The sequence below is a fragment of the Pelodiscus sinensis genome, chromosome 1 (genome assembly GCF_049634645.1).
Source record: "Pelodiscus sinensis isolate JC-2024 chromosome 1, ASM4963464v1, whole genome shotgun sequence".
Lineage (NCBI taxonomy): Eukaryota > Metazoa > Chordata > Testudines > Trionychidae > Pelodiscus > Pelodiscus sinensis.
The window spans coordinates 90732220-90751567 of NC_134711.1; the positions used below are offsets into that span (position 1 = coordinate 90732220).

Sequence of the window (19348 nt, forward strand, 5' to 3'; positions counted from 1 at the left end):
TACAGGTCTTCCCCCACCTCCACCTTCTTACATGAGACAGAAACATTTCTTGCTCTATTACCAACTCTCAGGACTTTGCTCATCAGTTAGGCATGATAGACAGAATGATGCTAGGTGTAGCCTCACTGTTCATACCCTTCCCCTCCTCCCCCACAACCCAACTGGGCAGCAACTGCACCACCCTTTGAGAAGAGGGGAAGGGATTTGGAGGGTGGAGGAGGATCTTGGAAACAAAATGAAGGGCTAGGCTCAGAATCTAAAGTATAACTTGACTAGAACTAGTGATTCTGTTTCCCATTCTCCCAGCATCTCTGAATTCTTTGGTACTCACCGCCAAACGGAGGCTAGATTGGTAACCTGCATCTAGAAGGCAAAGTATCCCAAACCTGTTTCCCAGTTCTTGAGCCAGCCAGCGGCCCACCAGCTGGGACTGAAATCTAGGAGCCATTTTGATGATACACACACACATACAGACCCTACATACATGTCTTACAGGCTAAAGGATCAATCCAGCTACCTGGATGTCTGGGGCAGGACAATCAATGGGGGAAGAGATCCCAAAGGCCCAGCCGAGTGAGTTAACAACAGTACAGACCAGGGTGAAGCGTGGATGAAGTGCAGTAACAGTGAGAGGGAATAGTAACAGAGATGTAGCCGTGTTAGTCTGGTCTTGCTGAAACAAAAGGCAGGACTATGCAGCACTTTAAAGACTAACAAGATGGTTTATTAGGTGATGAGCTTTTGTGGGCCAGATCCACTTCCTCAGATCAAATTGTGGAAGAAAACTGGCATGACCATATATACCAAAGGGATACAATCAAAAAAAGTGAACACATATAAAATAGACAAATCAGATTTTAGAACAGAGGGGGGATGAAGGGGAGAGGTTGGTGTCTATGAGATAATGATATTAGAGGTGATAATTGGGGAATCTATCTTTGTAATGGGTAAGATAATTAGCATTTTTGTTAAGGCCCATTTGCAAAGTGTCAAATTTAAGCATGAACGACTTACTAGGCACCCGGTTGATGGCTTTGAGGGGCCTCAGGACACGGACAGTACGGATTGCAGACAAGTTAATATTTTGGAGGTCCAGGGAATATTCCACCATTCTGCAAAAGGAAAGACAAAGAGTGAGTTTAAAACTATCCAAGACCTTGTTTGAGCGACAGGCATGACACCAGAAGGAGGAAGTGAGGGATGCCCAAGGTGAGAGGGCAGGACTGTCCTCACCCTCTGTGCAGTGCACAAGCCTTTCAATGCATCTGGGCTTTTCCATCCGGCTTGCAGAAAAAGCATGAAGAACAAGAGGTACCAAGGAGCCCCTTGCATGTTGATAACATGCTAATGTGCTGCCCACTGCACCTGGAGAGGCTGGAGAAATGACTGATAATTGGCATTACAAGCACAGGGTGTATTTTTATTCAAGAGTTTCTGGCAACCGTGTAGCGCTGAAGTCCCTGGGAGGCCTATGAGAGCAGAACTCAGGTCCCCAGAACCCCAAGGTAGAAAAGTCAGCCTTCAATCCTTATGTTGTGGAATGGAAATGAGAGCAAGAGCAGCCGTGACAAAGCCATCAGGATGCTACTCAGCAGGCTGCCATAATCCCAGCCTGGCACTTACCTGGCGTAACTGTCACAAAGGGAAAGAGCTGTGCAAGAATGGAGAAAGGGGTGGTGAGAAGAGCACGTGTCCCACAGGTAACCCCCGGCTCCTCCGCACAGAAAGTTGGGCTCAACTCCACTGGCCGCGGAACTCTCTGGAGCACTGCAGCTGCCCACCCGTTGCAGGTGGACTTACTATGGCTCACACATCCATGGATTCCCATTGCAAGGATCCAATCAAGGCTCATACAGCACAGGCAGCAGGAATAACCACATCAGAGCTGTACATCACTCTTGTTGGACACCATTCAAGGGGGAATGGCCTTATTTTATAATATATATATATATATATATATAGAATCTGGGGGGGTTTAAACTTGCAACCTATGCAGCAAGTTTTCTTCTCCAAATAACCTTGAGAACTAAGCAGTTAGGAGTAATGCGCTGGCTTTCACCCACCCTGCCAGTCAGACAAACTTTAAGAAAACAGTCCTCTTTTTTCTTTTCTTTTTTTAATAAGCAGGAAAGAGAGAAATTGTGGCTCTTTTAAGGCACCTACTATATGAGGATCTCAAAGCACTTTACACCCATCAATGAATTTCAGCTCATGACACCTCTGGAAGGTAGACAAGCATTTTTACCCCAATTTACACAAAGAGAAACTGAGGCAGTGGCAGACTCAGGAATGGAACCCAGCACTCCTGAAGCTCTTTTCTCAACTTTAATCACACGGCCATGACAAAGTGACTTTCTTGTGCTGTTTCAAGGTGCAACATAGAGAGGTAGGTGAATCTTCGCCTTTCTGCTGCTGCTGCAGAAACTCCAAAACCAGAAAGGCTAGCTGAACATGCTGTGCTTGTCAGATAAGAGCCCTTTGGTCCTCTGGGCTGTCTCTTTGGCACCTTTCACGAGCCCCAAATCACGCTATATTAAAATACCAAGTTGCTCGGCCTCTGTTTTTTTTACCTCTGTGATCCCTCTACCCAGAATGATCCCTTCAATCTATAGCCTCACTCCCCTCCTCAAAGGGCAGGAAAAGCATGTGTCTAGTTGTCTATCTAAACCTTTCACAAAGGGACTAGTCAGAGTGATAGATTTTCAGACAAAATGGGGTAAACCTGTCAAGGTGTTGTGATTATTTTCAGTCTCTCTCTCTCTCTCTATCTCTTTCTCACTGCTCTGTTCTCTCTCATACTTTTAGATTAATTGAGTGAATAATTCTTTTCCTGAAATACAGTGGTGTTGATCTATCCCCCTGGAGCTGTCAGCTCCACATACAGTGAACAGAAAGAGAAAAAGAGAGAAGGGATTTTGTGCAGATAATCATAATATTCATAAAGCCCATAGGAAGCCCACAGAAAACATGAATGATAGACAGGGGTTGAGGAGGTGAACAGCAGTGGGGAAGGATACACAGTAATACACACACACACTTATATATGTGCAAGTAGACATCCAAGCACGCACACAAAGAGGCTGCCACACTCAGAGTTGTACACTTGCAGATGTTCTTTTCTCATGTACACTTCCCCTTAGTACGCTAGTGAGACAAGGTGGTAGAGATACTATCTTTTATTGGACCGACTTCTGTTGGTGAGAGAGGCAAGCTTTAGGGTTAGGGTTGGTCCAATAAAATATATTATTTCACTCACCATGCTTCTTTCACTTCCTGGGACCAGCATGGCTACAGCAACACTGCCAACATGAGGACACAGTCAGGTATATCTCCTGTGGAGATGTGTGGTGGGAACTCAGGAGCGGGAGCTATGAAAACAAGGGATTTCCTCTCTGGTAAATGGCAGAACAAACTGAAAAAAATTCTCTCAAGTGGATAGCAAACAAGCAAATGATCTTAATATAAATGTTTGTAATTTGGAAAGGGGGCCTTTGTTGATCTGCAAATTCCCACATAAAAGATCCAATTGCTCTCACAGCACATATGCATAGCAGAAAGGCACAGTCTTGTAAAGACCTTGTGGCTGGTACACGTATTCTACTTCTCTAGACTGGATAAATCAGAACTTGTCATCTACAACGCTAGAACTAAGATCCTCCTCTAGCTAAATTTTGCAGGAGGGGCAGAGGTCTATCCCTGCGGTAGTTAAGTTCCCAGTAGCCACAGTATCAGCATGTGAAGTCCTCAGCAGCTCTGGATTTGTTACACTGTAGTTTTGTTTGACTGAAAGTTGCTGGAACAGTCAGTCTCCTTGCCCGGTGTCACTGAGAAGAACAACTAGTCCTCGGGAAATGGAGGAGTTCATACTTTTGTATGTTTTTGTAAGTTTCACCCTCCAAAGTTTGCAGAGAGCAATTTCTAACCAAGATGAGCCCAGTTCCTATCCGTTTGGCCAGGGGTTTTAGCTTACCTGATAGAACTACCACTTATAGTTTCTCCCAAGGAGTATTGGTGATAACTTGTCTGTGGTAACAAGTGGGACACACCAGCACTGGATGACCAGGGGTTCCAGCTATTTGGTTATTCCCACTATGTCCAGTTGAATCAGCTATCCTGAACCTCAACATAGCATGCACAGTTCCAGAATCTTGTCTGCTTCAGCAGTTCGCCTGCCACAGGCCTGCTCCTTGACAAGGACCTCTCAATTCCTGATGTCTCTAGCCTTGGCATCACCTTGTATTGATGTTTCCCCCCTACAAAGTGATGCAACACACACACACCTAGTGCAAGGGAATACTGGGCTGAGGCAAACCCCCTGCCCAGGAAAAAACCCTCTGTCTGTGTGGCCAATGCTAATAATTCAAATTTTGCATACATACCCCTTTTGAAATGGAATATTTCAGAAACACAGGTAATTTCAGGAGGGGTATCTGCAGAATCCCTCAGATTCTTAATCCTGCAGTTTGATTTCATACCCTTCTCCTGCCACCCTGTCCTTCACCTCCTCAGACTGTCTCTACTGGTGGTACCCCATATGTGACACTGGAGGGAAGCTGGGCTGCACTGGAAGAATGCATCACCTGATGTCAATCTTTATAGTGTGACAGTAGGACAGGTTACCATGGAGACTGAGGGGGATGTCACAGAGAATGAGGAGCCAGGAACAGGTTAACTGACAGGAAACCTGGATCATGTTTGCTACACGTTGGGAGGCAAGCCAGTCCTCGCTTACAGACAGCCCCTCCCCCCCAAATTGAGGCAAATACCAGCAGCTTCACACTCCACAACAGAAACACAAATCCAGGAACCTATCCCTGCAACGAACTCCGCTGCCAACTCTGTCCACACATCTACCCTAGTGAACACCATCACAGGATCTAACTACATCAGATATATCATCAAAGGCTCATTCAAGTGCACATCTACTAGCGTGGTATATGCCATCCTGTGTCAACAATGCCCCTCTGCCATGTACATCAGACAAACTAGACTGCCTCTAAACAAAAGAATAAATGGCCACAAATCAGACATAAACAGCAACATCCAAAAGTCATTGAGTAACCTCCCTGGGCACATAGTTTTGGACTTGCAAGTTGCTATTCTCAGACAGAAGAATTTCAAAAACAGATTGCATAGAGAAACTGCTGAGCTGAAATGCAAATTTGACACCCTGAACCAAAGTCTAAATAAAACACACGGAGCGGTTCTCACATTACAATAGGTAATTTCCCATTCAGATACTCTCACCCTCTCACCACTGTTGGAGATGAGCCATGTTCTGATTTAATTAGCACTGTTGTCACACTCCTATCTCTGTATCTTTTTTTTTTCTTTCTTTTTCTCTTCGGCATCTGAGGAAGTGAGCTGTAGCCCATGAAAGCTTATGTTCCACTAGCCTAATAAATTTGTTAGTCTTTAAAGTGCTACCGAACTCCTTGTTGTCTTAGTAACAAAAAAGAGTTTTCCAAGCTCCTGGCTCACCTAGCACCCACACGCTACCAGCAATGAGCCTGACCCTCACAGGGATCAGGATTTCAAAGCTGACCCTGTTCAGACACTAGACCAAAATTCAGGGGAAAGGAGGGCCAGCTGGGACATCTGAATTCACATCTCTATTTCTATAATGGGTCTGAACAATTATCCTGGTCCAGTGGCAAGGGCAGAATTTCAGGAGGGCAGGGGGGCAGCAGCTCTGTATACCAGGACACAGCTTGCTTTTCATCTCATTCTCTGGACTATCAGGGAGCGATGGGAAAGTACTTACATTCTGTGATTTACTGCTTTGCTCCCTCCCTTCACCAGCAAGGTGTGAGAGGTATGCACGGAATGCACCTCACTATCTGACAGTCCCGAGAATGGGATGAAAAGCAAGCAGTGTCCTGATGCACACAGCTGCAGGCCCCTTGCCCTCCTGAAACTCTGCCCTTGTTCAGTGGCTCCTATACACTGGGAGAAAGGATTAAAATCTGAAGCTGGATCAAATTTCATAGCTTTCACCTAAAACTTTGGACCTGAACGAAGGGAAGTTTGTGTCTACATCTGAACTTTGAGGCTTGAACCAGTACTTCCCCTATTTTTTTTCCATTCACGGGTGGAATAAATTTTGTTATATACACCAAGGCATGAACAGATGCGTACCACAAGTAGAAACACATGCTGTGGGGTGTGAGCGCTTTGCTAATCAGCTGGGTGGCAACTGAATCTCTCCTGAGCGGCTGCCTAAGCACTCAACTTTCAAGGAAGATTGGTTTGGACCCATCACGTGCTCCCAACTATTCGAAAGAGTTTGGGAAATGATGTTGATCACAATACACTGCAGGTCTTTTAATTCAGCGACAGCAGGGTCACACTAGGGCCAGCCAAGACATCCATCACCTTCTCCCCTAATCCTCCCCTTGTCATAGCCCAGCTTGACAAGAAAGAATGGGCCTGATTATATATTCCAATTTAGCTTCTCTCGGCATCTTGTACTCTCTGTTGTTTTATCGTAATTGCTGCTTGTGTCTTCAGGTCGAGAGGCAATCAAGCAAAGCCCACAGCCCAACAAAAGCCCATACCAGGATTTGAACACTCTCTCCTTCCATCCCCTTCACGTAAATGGCAGCTCACCTCCACCACTGAACAGATGTTACTTGGCCTTCGGTTGTGGGTGGGTGAGTGCAGGAAGGAATTAGGGAGCTGAAACTATTGCTAAATCAGTGGGAAACCCCTGAGCTGTGAAGGGATTTGAGCAGACCTGTCAAGATAATTGAATTTATACAGTAATGCCTCTCCACCCGGTGACTACATTCCCCTGCAAGGTTTCCTGTGCAACATTTCTCAGAAAAGGAGGGGGAACAGTGCTACCACCAAAAAATATTATTGCCCAAGGCAGGCATAGGTGGCAAAAGAATGGTGAATGATCACCATGGCATAGGGAATGGTAGAAGAGTGCACAAGTTGTAGGAGTTCATAACTACTTCCAGTTCAAGCCACTCTCATGGGGCAGGAACACTGGCTGGGGGAGAAGTTGCTGTGGGGAATGGAGTGGGAGCACTGGCTGGGGGGCTGGGAACGTATCACTGAAGGGATGCTGGAACTATTTATAGGGTGGGAGTGCTGACTGTCCCCCCCCCCCCACACACACACACGGCTGTCTGTCCTCTTCACTGTCCCAGGCTGGGGTCACGCCTGGGTTGCCAACTCTCCTGGACCAGACACCATTGCCGAAAATGGTGTCTAGTCCATCAGGTCCAGAAGAGTTTGCAACTTAGCTGCAGCTGGAGGCAGCTGCGGATCCCTGGGCCAGCAGCAAGACCCCAAGCAGCAGCACAGCCTCCAGGGCTGGTGGACTGGACCCAGGGGACGGTGGCCATCAGACTCCTGGATGGGCCCCTGGAGGCCAGGATTTGGGGCTGGGCAAGCGGAATCCGGGAAGAAAATGTGGGGGTGCTGCACCCCTGCACCCATCCTTCTCACTCCTATGGACAGGGTGGGTGCACTGGCTGTGGGAGGAGTCACTGTAGGAAATGGGGCGGGAGCACTGGTTGGAGGTGGTGCTGCATGGACTGTGAAGGACAGAGGTGCTGCCTGAAATGGGAACGAAAGGAGTTAAGACAGGAAAGCCTTATGCAAAGGACTGTCTGACCCCTATCCGCTGACTGAGATGGGCTTTCAGATCCCTATCCACAGAGCTGCTGACATGACTTCTCAGGCATGCAGCATTAATTAGTGGGGGTTTGGCGTAGTGCGTAAAAAATCCATTGTGACATCTCCAAGGCAGGGCCAGCGGCTCTCGTCAAGGAAAGTTACTTCAATTCTTCTTGTGCTTTATATACCCAGGAAGGAGCCAGTTAGTCATTTTGAGAAGCAGAGGGGGCAATGAAGGGTGAAAACAGAAAAAGGAAAAGGTGGGCAGAGGTGAAACACAGTTTTTGCCCTGTGCATTTCAGCTGTCAAAATCAATATGATATTTGCTCCACAGAATTCCAAAGTAACTGGCCTCAGTAGTTTCAGATGTACTCTCCACTATGGCTCTGTCTCACTCCCCCTTGCTCCAGTTTACTCTCTTTCTTATCCTTAGGCTGCTTTCTTTTCAGCTCCCTTGTCTCATGGCTCTTTGCATCTTCCTTCCTTTCCCTGTCTCCTCCTCTCTCCCCTCCTTCACAATCTTCTTTTACTCTTCCATCTTCATAACTCACTCTCCCCTTTTTCCTTCTATTCTCTTTCCACTCTCTACTTTCCCCGTCTCTCTCTATTCCTGCCTCTTCTCCCTTTCCCTGTTCTGTGTTGACAGTAATATTACAGTAATATTACCCTACATCTGAGAAAGTCTGTCTGTTTAGTCCCACTGCATAGGGGGGTAAGCAGTATGTCAAGAGATCATCTTAGCTTAACCAGGAGATCGTCAATGATCCAAAACTTAAAAGAACAAAAAACAAAAAAACAAAAAAAGGAGTGCTACAAAAAGTGGAAACTGGATCAAATTACAAAGGATAAATATAAATAAGTAACACAAGTAAGAAGGGACAAAATTAGAAAGGCCAAGGTACAAAATGAGATTCAACTAGTTGGAGACATAAAGGGGAACAAGAAAACATTCTACAAATATATTAGAAGCAAGAAGATGGCCAAAGATAGGACGGGATGTTACTCAATGGGGAGGGAGTGGAGAATAAAAACAGAAAATATGGAAACAGCAGAAGTGCTAAATGATCTTTTTATTTTGGTTTTCACCAAAAAGGTTAGTAGTGATTGGACATCTAACTTACTGAATGCCAATGCAAATGAAGTAGGATCACAGGCTAAAATAGGAAAAGAATAAGATAAAATTACTGAGACAGTTAGAGGTTTTCAAATCACCAGGTTCTCATGAAATACATCCTAGACTACTCAAGGAACTGAAGAGTTATCTGAGCTATTAGCAATTATCTTCAGAAAGTCATAGAAGACAGGAGGGGTTCCAGAGGACTGCAAAAGGCAGTGCCCAGCTATAAAAAGGGGAATAAGGATAGTCCAGGGAATTATAGACCAGTCAGTTTAACTTCTGTGCCAGGAAAGATAATGGACCAAATAATTAAGCAATCAGTTGCAAACACCTAAAAGATAATAAGGTGATAAGTAACAGTCAGCATAGATTTGTCAAGAACAAGTCCTGTCAAACTAACCTAATAGCTTTCTTTGACGGGATAACAAGCCTTGTGGATAGGAGGAAAGCAGTAGACAGGGATGCCAGAACAATCTGTACAATGGAGAGGGGGGTGCTGAGAGCCACTGAACCAAACTATAAACTCTGTATAAATAGAAACCACTTCAAGCTGGGAAGTGCGGCAGCACCCCATCACTCCTAGTTCCAGCACCTATGATGCTGGATGTGGTAGATCTTGACTTTAGTAAAGTATTTGATATAGTCTTGTATGACCTTCTCATAAACAAACTAGGGAAATACAACCTAGAGGGAGCTACTATAAAGGTGGATGCATAACTGGTTGGATAACCACACCCAGAGAGTAGTTATTAATGATTCAGAGTTAAGCTGGAAGGGCCTAACCAGTAGGGTCCCACAGGTAGCAGGGCTGACAGTCTCACTGGGTCCCTAGGCAAGATGGAGGCTGGAGAGGGGGACTCTGCTCCATGCCCTTTGGAGGGGTGGGTCCTCGGGCAAAAGAGACAGGGCTGAGGCTAGGCAGAACTCAGTGCTGCCCAGAGTGTGCAGCGCTGTGCTCTGGCATCAATTTAAAAACCCAGGACTCCAGCTTCTGCCACATAGTGGCCAGGAGCTCCAAACCTTTTCGTATCACCAGAACTTGGGGCAGTTGCCCCCTTCCCACATAGTGGGCCTGCCCACAGGGATCTGTTCTGGGCCTGGGCCTGGTCAATATCTTCATAAACAATTTAGATATTGGCATAGAGATTACGCTCATAAAGTGTGCAGATGATATCAAGCTGGGAGGTGTTGCAAGTGCTTTGGAGAAAAGGCAAAATGATCTGGGCAAACTGAAGAAATCATCTGACGGAAATAGGATGAAATTCAATAAAGACAAATGTTCTTTCCATTTAGGAAGGAACAAAATGGCAAATGACTGACTAGGAAAGAGTATTGTGAAAGGGATCTGGGTTATAGCAGATCACAGGCTAAATATGAGTCAAAAATACATTCTGGGATGTATTAGCAGGAGTGCAGTAAGCAAGATTTGAAAAGTAATTCTTCAGCTTTACTTCATGCTGATTAGGGCCCCACTGAAGTATTATGTCCAGTTCTGGGTGCTACATTTCAGGAAAGCTGTGGACAAACTGGAGAAAGTCTAAGAAAAGATCAACAGAAATTATTAAAGATCTAAAAAACATGACCTATAAGGGAACATTGAAAAAAATGTTTTGTTTTGTTTCTAGTCTGGAAAAGAGAAGACTGAGAGGGGACATAATAGTTTTCAAGTACCTAAAAGAGTGTTACAAGGAGGAGGGAGAAGCATTGCTCTCATTAGCCTCTAGGAACAGGACAAGCAGCAATGAGCTTAAATTGTAGTATGGGAAGGTTAGTTGGATATTAGGAAAAAAAGCTTCCTCTGAGGGTGGTTAAGCACTGGAATAAATTGTCTAGGGAGGTTGTGGAATCTCCATTATTGGAGATATTTAAGAGCAGGTTAGACAAATACCTGTCAGGGATAGTGAACTAGCCACACTCAACCGACCAAACAGCCACACTCAACCGGCCAAATAGCCATATGTCGCTAGTGGCTAGCATGTTGGACACCATGGGTCTAGATAATACTTTGTCCTGCTTTGAAGACAAGAAACCTCTCGAGATCCTTTCCAGTCCTACAATTCTATGATATACAAGAGATCCTGAGTTACAAGAAAAAACAGTCCCTGTCACTTATTCCATGTGCTGACCAATCTATTAACACACTGACCCTGTCCTGAAAGTACCAAAAGGGTCTGGCCAGGAGCACCTTAAAATCATGCCAACCACTGGAGAGGAGAACAAGCATTCAGGGAAGAGAGACTAAAATCCAAGCCCAGGTTGACTTGCTTCACCAGCCACAACTCTGCACTTCTTTTGCTTTTCTTTCTATATGTTCCAGACCAGGGATTCTCAAACTTCATTGCACCGTACCCTCCTTTTGACAACAAAAATTACTAGATGACAAGGGGAGGGGGGACCAAAGCCTGAGCGTGTCTGAGCTCTCCCATCCTCCCTAGGACTTCTTCCCGACAGGGGACCTGTAACCTGAGCCCTCTGCCCAGAGGTCCTGACCCACAGTTTGAGAACTGCTGCTCCAGAGAGAAGAATGATGTTTAGAACCTGACAGCTGCAAAAGGACCAGCCAGAGTGACTATGCTAGGTGAGAACAAGAAGTAAACAAACAAGAGACCTTTGATAGCCACATTTTGGATTTTTTTTCAGAGGGGCTGGATTCCTTATATGCAAAAGCCATGAAGAATGGACACAAAAGGGACATGAGAAAAGCACAAAAATAAACATGAGGGGGAGCATGTGATGGCCACAAGGCAACACAAACTAAGGTTGTAAGGGATGGAAAAGTCAATTACAATGGGAGCAAAGAACACTGGCAATGGGTACAGCAAGGAAGTGCAAGCCACAGCAAACAATTATAGAACCACTATAGCAGTGGTTTTCAAACTTTTTGTACTGGTAATCCTTGACACACACAAAGCCTTTGACTGTAATTTTATGGGGGCTTGGGGAAGTCATGCCCATGGAGCTGATAACTCACAACTCCTTGTAGCCAGTTTGAGAACCCATGTGCTCTAAGAAGTAGAGGAAAAAATTAGTCTAGTTCCTTGGCAATAGGACTGAGTCTCAAGAGATCTGGGTTCAATTTTCTTTTCTAATATGGACTTTTTTAAAGCAAGTCATTTATCCTCTCTACTACTTCCTTTCTCTCACCCTTCACCTGTTTTATGTACTTAGCCTTTAACTATACTATGAGCTAGGGTGTAATTCCCAGCTCAAGTACACATATTCCAGTAGCTCAGTGATACCTACTGGGAGTATAAGTAGCAGTGTAGCTTTGGTAGCCAGGGCAATGAACTGACTTTTGCTAGGTGTATATACAAAATACACTCCAGAGGCACAGACATGACATAAGCACAAAAGAGATGTGCAAATGGCATACGTGTCTATGCAGCCCATAAGGGCATATCAGGTACTTCACAACAGTACAAAAGCAGCCAGGGCCCATATCCCAAAGGGCTTGACATTGTGATGCAGAGGAGGGGGACAGAAGAGTGGGGAAGAGTTGGAGGAGGAAGAAGGGAATGACAGCAATAGGATTATGTTAGTCAGTGAAAGCTGTGCAGTAAATTGGGTGTTTTTTTTGTTTCCAGTACCTAAAACATCTTGGCTGATGCTCTCCATGTCAGAAATGAGTCTTGGGATTGGAATGAGAAGATGCTGCCCTTCCAGACCAGGTTGGAGAGGCAAACAGAGTATTGAGCTTGGCAATATTAGCCAATGTTAATGCTGCTATAGTTCTCTGTCCCTTTCTGTCTATGTGGTGAGCTAGGTATCCCTCCTGCTTTCATCCTCCTGCAAGTCCTTTTTATCTGTGGCCATGGCTGCCTCCACACCACAGAACAGGCCCGTTTTCCCTATCTCTGTAGCTCTATCCTAGGAGCTTGCCAATACTACAGGGCTGTGTCTAGACTGCATCCCTTTTCTGTAAAAGGGATGCAAATTAGACATATAGCAATTGCAAATGAAGTGGGGATTTTAACCCCCCCCCCCGCTTCATTAGCATAAAAATGGCTGCCGCTTTTTTCCAGCACCAGTCTAGATGTGGATCCCTCTTAAAATAAAGCCTTTTCCGAAAGATCCCTTATCCCTCTTAAAATGAGGGATAAGGGATCTTTCGGAAAAGGCTTTATTTTCCGAAAGATCCGTGTCTAGACTGGCATTTTTTTCCGGCAAAGCTCCGAGCCGGAAAAAAGCGGCAGCCATTTTTATGCTAATGAAGCGGGGGGGATTTAAATCTCCGCTTCATTTGCAATTGCGATATCTCTAATTTGCATCCCTTTTACGAAAAAGGGATGCAGTCTAGACACAGCCCAGATGTTTCAAATATTGTTATTGTCATGTGGGCAAAGCCACGGAACAGAGATGCAGCTTATACTGAACACAGGAGTTCTTTCAGAATAGTGAAACCACCTCCCTAAGCCATACAGCCAATTCCTGCATCTACACTAGTGCTTTTGGCAGCGTAGCTATGTCCTCTGGGGGGTAGGGGCTGATTTTTTTCCCCCCACACTCCTAGACAATATAACTATGCCAGCGAAACATTGTCACGTAGACTAAAAGCCTACAAGCCCTTTGCTGGTAAAGCTATATTAGGCCACTGTACCAATAAAAAAATGGGCGTAGCTCAGACTACCAAGACTATTTTGCAAGCATAGCTTTTTCCAGCCCCCTGAGTGAAATAAGCTACACCTGTAAAAGTGCAGTTTTGTCACTATAGCTGACTCCACCTCAGCAGCCTTTGCCAGCACAGGTATGCCAATCAGGGAACCTGTATGATGGACAGAGCTATGCCAGCAAATGTTTGTAGTGTAGCCCTGGCTTGAGAAGCTCCCAACCCACCAGTGATGCTAGCCTTCCCCTTGTAGATCTCTGTGTAGAGAACACTGTTTCATCAGGGTAAGCCAGAAGCAGAGAGTGTTGATAACAAGAGATAACTCTTGGTGACAGTCCTCCAGCGAGAGATTTAACACCTTCCCGAGAAGAACAGCTGATTGGAATGAAGAACAAGAAACTGCCCCAGCCATGCCCAAACACGTACGTACGTATGTACGTGTGTGTGTGTCACATACCTGAGCTTCTGGTCCCCTAAAGGGGTCACAGGAGACTGTCTGTGTCTCTCCAAGGACTGTGTTCTGGGACCTTTGGCTCTGTGCTTCATCCCAGAGTTTAACTACAGGCAGTCCCCGAGTTACGCGGATCCGACTTATGTCGGATCCGCAGTTACGAACGGGGATTTTCTCGCCCCGGAGGACTCGAGCGGCGGGATGCCTGGTCCCGCCGCCCGCCTCCTCCAGGCGAGAAAAGCTGCTCCCCATCTCCCTGGTCTGCTGCAGGAGCCAGCAGACCAGGGAGACGGGGAACAAAGCGGCGCAGGACCCGGCCCGACCTGCAGCCGCTTCCAGATCAGCTTCCAGCTTCCAGACGCTGAACAAAGCCGCGGAGGACCCGGGGCCGGACCGCGGCGCTTCCAGCTGATCTGGAAGCGGCCGCGGGTCCGGCCCCGGGTCCTGCGCCGCTTTGCTCAGCGTCTCCCTGGTCTGCAGACCAGGGAGACGCTGAGCAAAGCCGCACAGGACCCGGCCCGACCCGCGGTGCTTCCAGCTGATCTGGAAGCGGCCGTGGGTCTGGCCCCGGGTCCAGATCAGCTGGAAGCGCCGCGGTCCGGCCCCGGGTTCTCCGCGGCTTTGCTCAGCGTCTCCCTGGTCTGCTGATCTGGAAGCGCCGCGGTCCGGCCCGGGTCCTCCGCCGCTTTGCTCCGCGTCTCCCTGGTCTGCTGGGGAGGGACGCAACTAGTGCCCCCCCCCCCAGCAGACCAGGGAGATGTGGAGCAAAGCCCGGGACCTGTGGTAGAGCAGGTGGGGCGCTGCCGGTTGGTCCCGCAGCACCGCTCCTTGGCGCTACTGGACCAACCCGGCAGCACCCCAGCTGCTCAGCCCCAGGAGTCCTGATTCAGCCGCTGCTGATCAGTTTCAGCAGTGGCTGAATCAGGACGCCTGGGGCAGAGCAGCAGGGGTGCTGCTGGGTTGGTCCAGTAGCGCCGAGGAGCGGCCACGCTACTGGACCAACCCAGCAGCACCCGAGCTGCTCTACCCCAGGCGTCCCCAAGTTAGCCGCTGCTGAAACTGACCAGCGGCTGACTACAGGAAGCCTGAGGCAGAGTTGCTCTGCCCCAGGCTCCTGGAATCAGCTGCTGATCAGTTTCAGCAGCAGCTGACTTGGGGACGCCTGGGGTTCTTAAGTTGAATCTGTATGTAAGTCAGAACTGGTGTCCAGATTCAGCGGCTGAATCTGGATGCCAGTTCCGACTTACATACAGATTCAACTTAAGAACAAACCTACAGTCCCTATCTTGTACGTAACTCGGGGACTGCCTGTACTAGAATTTCAATCCCTCCCTGTCAGTGAGGGGATGACACTAGAAATCATTTGCCAGATGAATGGGACTAGCAAACAGAGAGTGCTGGTGAGGGGGCTCTTTCTAGGTACTGTTCTATATTCAATACCCTGATCCCAACAATGGACTTCTTCTTTCCTGTTTGAAGCCAGAAGGGACTGTCTCTGCATGAAGTGGAAGTTGGTGGCTGTGCTTGAAAAACAGGTTTGTGATTTGGAAAGACTTGCATCAGAAAGACTGAGGGTTACTTGGAAAACCAGATTCAGGAAATTGCGTATGCACCCTTCTACCCTCAGAATCAAGAAATAAACTGGTATCAAGGAACCAGAGAGGAGGTTTGACAGTCTGTAGCCACCAGAGGCAAGAGCCCCTGGCATCGATCTGTATGGCTGGAGACATAGGAGCATGGGCAGGCTGTGACTACTACAGAGAAGAGGATCAGGAAGAATACCCACAGAGCTAAAACATACTACTTAGCTCCCCCCACAAATCTATCAAGAGTGCCCACGAGGAGATCCCCAAACATCCAAAGAAAGCAGACTGTTTTAATCAGGGACCTATGCTACAAGGAACAGAAAGAATGTTCTGCTAGGGATGGGCAGACAATAGGATGGGGTGTTGTCAAGCCAGGAGATGTGAGTGCAAGACCGGATGGGTTTCTGAAGTCAGCAGGGAAGGCTCCACTAGTGATGCTGCATGTGAGCACTAATGACATTGCTTCACATGACACCTACACCACAGATTAGAGATGACATCAGAGAACTTGGGGAAGTGTTGAAGGAGGAAAGGAATATCCATGTGATCTTTCTCAGAGATCCTTCCCATCCCACACACAAAGGAAGACAGAACATAAGAACGGCCATACTGGGTCAGACCAAAGGTTCATCTAGCCCAGTATCCTGTCTGCCGACAGTGGCCAGTGCCAGGTGCCTCAGAGGGGGTGGACCGAAGACAATGATCAAGCAATTTGTCTCCTGCCATCCTTATCCAGCCTTTGACAAACAGAGGCCAGGGGCACCATTCCTTACCCCCTGGCTAATAGCCTTTTATGGCTCTAACCTCCATGAATTTATCTAGCTCTTTTTAAAACTCTGTTATAGTTCTAGCCTTCACAGCCTCCTCTAGAAAGGAGTTCCACAGGTTGACTATGCGCTGTGTGAAGAACTTTCTTTTATTAGTTTTAAAGCTGCTACCCATTAATTTCATTTGGTGTCCTCTAGCTCTTATATTATGGGAACAAGTAAATAACTTTTCTTTATTCACCCTCTCCACACCACTCATGATTTTATATGCCTCTATCATATTCCGCCTCAGTCTCCTCTTTTCTAAATTGAAAAGTCCCAGTCTCTTTAGCCTTTCCTCATATGGGACCCCTTGCAAACTCCTAATCATTTTAGTTCCTCTTTTCTGAACCTTTTCTAATGCCAAAATATCTTTTTTGAGGTAAAGAGACCACATCTGTATGCAGTATTCAAGAGGTGGGTGTACTATAGTTTTATATAGGGACACTAAGAAATTCTTCGTCTTATTTTCTATCCCTTTTTGAATAATTCGTAGCATCTTATTTCCTTTATTGACTGCTGCTGTACACTGTGTGGACGTTTTCAGAGGACTATCCATGATAACTCCAGGATCTCTTTCCTGATTAGTTGTAGCTAAATTGGCCCATATCATATTGTATGTATAGTTGGGCTTATTTTTTCCATTATTCATTACTTTACACTTATCCACATTAAATTTCATTTTCCATTTTGTTGCCCAATCACTTCGTTTAGTGAGATCTTTTTGAAGTTCTTCAGTCTGCTTTGGTCGTGACTATCTTGAACAGTTTAGTATCGTCCGCAAACTTTGCCACCTCACTGCTTACCCCTTTCTCTAGATCGTTTATGAATAAGTTGAATAGGACTGGTCCTAGGACTGACCCTTAGGGAACACCACTAGTTACCCCTCTCCATTCTGAAAATTTACCATTTATTCCTACCCTTTGTTTCCTGTCTTTTAATCAGTTCTCAGTCTATGAAAGGATCTTCCCTCTTATCCCATGACTACTTAATTTACCTAAGAGCCTTTGGTGAGAGACCTTGTCAAAGGCTTTCTGGAAATCTTAAGTATACTATATCCACTGGATCCCCCTTGTCCACATGTTTGTTAACCCCTTCAAAGAACTCTAACAGACTAGTAAGACATGATTTCCCTTTACAGAAACCATGTTGATTTTTGCCCAACAAATTATGTTCTTCTATATGTCTGACAATTTTATTCTTTACTATTGTTTCAACTAAAGATTCTGGCAAGCAAACTAGTGCCTAGATAAGTCACATAAGGTAAAGGGGTTGGTTTTATGGAACACTGGCCACCTTCTGTGATTAGAGGGGCATGACCTCAGCTTGAAGAAGGGGAACCAATCTTGTATGGCAGAGATTGGCTCAATTAGTCAGGGGACATCAGCAATGAAAGGAGAGGGTGAAAAAGGAAAGAAATGGGCTCTGATTTCCCATAAAATCAAGAAGTCAGCAACAAAATTAATCAAGACCAATATATGAGAAAAAAAATAAATTGTGTAGGCAGCCAATTCAAAGAGCCTAGATGATAGACAAAACACATTAGAGTCGCTCATTTGTGAGTATATATTTCACCTACTTAGTATTATGGAAACCCGGTGGAAAGATCTGCATGTTTGGAACACTGCAATCAATGGCTATAAGCTACTTAGGAAGGACTGAGTGGGGAAAGCCAAGGAGGAGTGGCCGTCTATATAAAAAATGGCAATACTTGACAGCTCAGAAGCAAATTATCTTGAATGCTTGTAAATCAATATTGTAACATAGAGATGGGAAACCTTTTTGCTCTATCGGGGCCACCAGCCCACAGAAAAATCAGTTGGGGGCCACACACAAGCAAAAAACCCTAGCTCCTCACTACTTACCTGCTCCCAGTGCTCCCAAGGTGGAAAGAACTCTCTCCACAGTGTAGAGACTTGCCGCAGGCCAGATCAAATTAAGCCAGATCCAGCCTGTGGGCCGTAGGTTCCCTACCCCTGTTTTAAAGATAAGTTTCAAGACTGGTTACTACTTGGTGTCTGCCACAGACCATCAGATCACACTAGAGAACATTATGACTGGCTCCCTAGCACGTACCCATAATGTGTAGGGGAAAAATGCATCATCATGGGATATTTCAGTTTGAAAGACATATACTGAAGGTCTTAAGCTTTTTGAGTTTCTAAACATTTGTGACTGCCGGAGGAGCTATGCAGTGCAGCTCCTGGCCCCTCTCCTCTGGGAGGAGCCATTGGCCAGGCAGCGTGGCCCAGGGAGCTGCTGTTGCTGGAGCAGCGCCACCCTTGCTGCTGCGGGCAGCCCTGGTGAGCCTCCCAGAACTCCCAGCCCCCAGCCCTGACTTCTGCACTCTGCATCCTCTGCCCTAAATCTTCACAAGGATCCAAGCAATGCTGGGTAAATCCTCTAGTGATTTTATATTTGTTTCCAAGTCCACTGGTAAAAATAGTGAATAGCGTAGAACCAAGAAGTAATATGGGACTCCTGGGCACACACCTGCATGATGATAATTTCCTATTTACAGTTACATTTTGAGATGTCAGCTAATTTGTAGTCCATGTAATCTGTGCCATGTTGATTTTGTGGTATTCTAGTTACATCAATGCTTTTATAACCTTTATCAACAAATCCTGCAATAACATCAACATATCAAGTTAATTTGATGAGATCTATTTTTCATAAGCCCATGTTGATTGACATTAATTATATTACTCTCCTTTAATTTTTTATTAATTGAATGCCATATCCACTGTCCCATTAATTTGTCTACGTTTTATAATGGTTCTTTATTATAAAGATTGCTTCCGCTACCCAGAAGCTTACTGGTACCAGCAGGCAATGAGGGCTGGTGAACCCTAGTTCTTCAAAAATAATCTTGAAAAAAATGGTGAGGGTTCAGGGAAAGGCCACAGGAAGGACTACAGAATTGGAAAATATGCCTTATAGCGAGATACTCAGGGAGCTCAAATTATTTAGCTTATCAAAGAGGAACTTAAGGGTGATTTGATCACAGTCCATAAGTACCTCCATAGCGGACAGCAATTTGATACCAGAGGGCTCTTCAATCTAGACGACCAGGGATAAAGACCCAATGGCTGGAAGCTGAAACCAGACAATTTCAGCCTAAGACTGGAATGCAAATTATTAACAGTGAGG

General features: G+C 45.9%; 1 protein-coding gene across 6 annotated transcripts in view; it reads right to left on the reverse strand.

The window, feature by feature from the left end:
- CACNA1I (calcium voltage-gated channel subunit alpha1 I) overlaps positions 1–19348 on the reverse strand; it is a 118659-nt gene that overhangs the window by 91775 nt on the left and 7536 nt on the right. For 2 of the 6 annotated variants that reach the window (XM_075936515.1, XM_025185137.2), the window contains exons 1-2: positions 4380–4581; positions 1015–1112 (exon numbers count right to left, since the gene is read on the reverse strand). Coding sequence is in view for 5 of the 6 variants with exons in the window: in XM_025185137.2 (XP_025040922.2) it covers positions 1015–1111 (97 nt within the window). In the remaining variant the exon portion in view is untranslated. Of the gene's footprint in view, positions 1–1014; positions 1113–3256; positions 3369–3970; positions 4309–4379; positions 4582–19348 lie in introns of those variants that run through there. The other 4 variants (XM_025185133.2, XM_075936472.1, XM_025185139.2 and 1 more) reach the window with 3 other exon arrangements.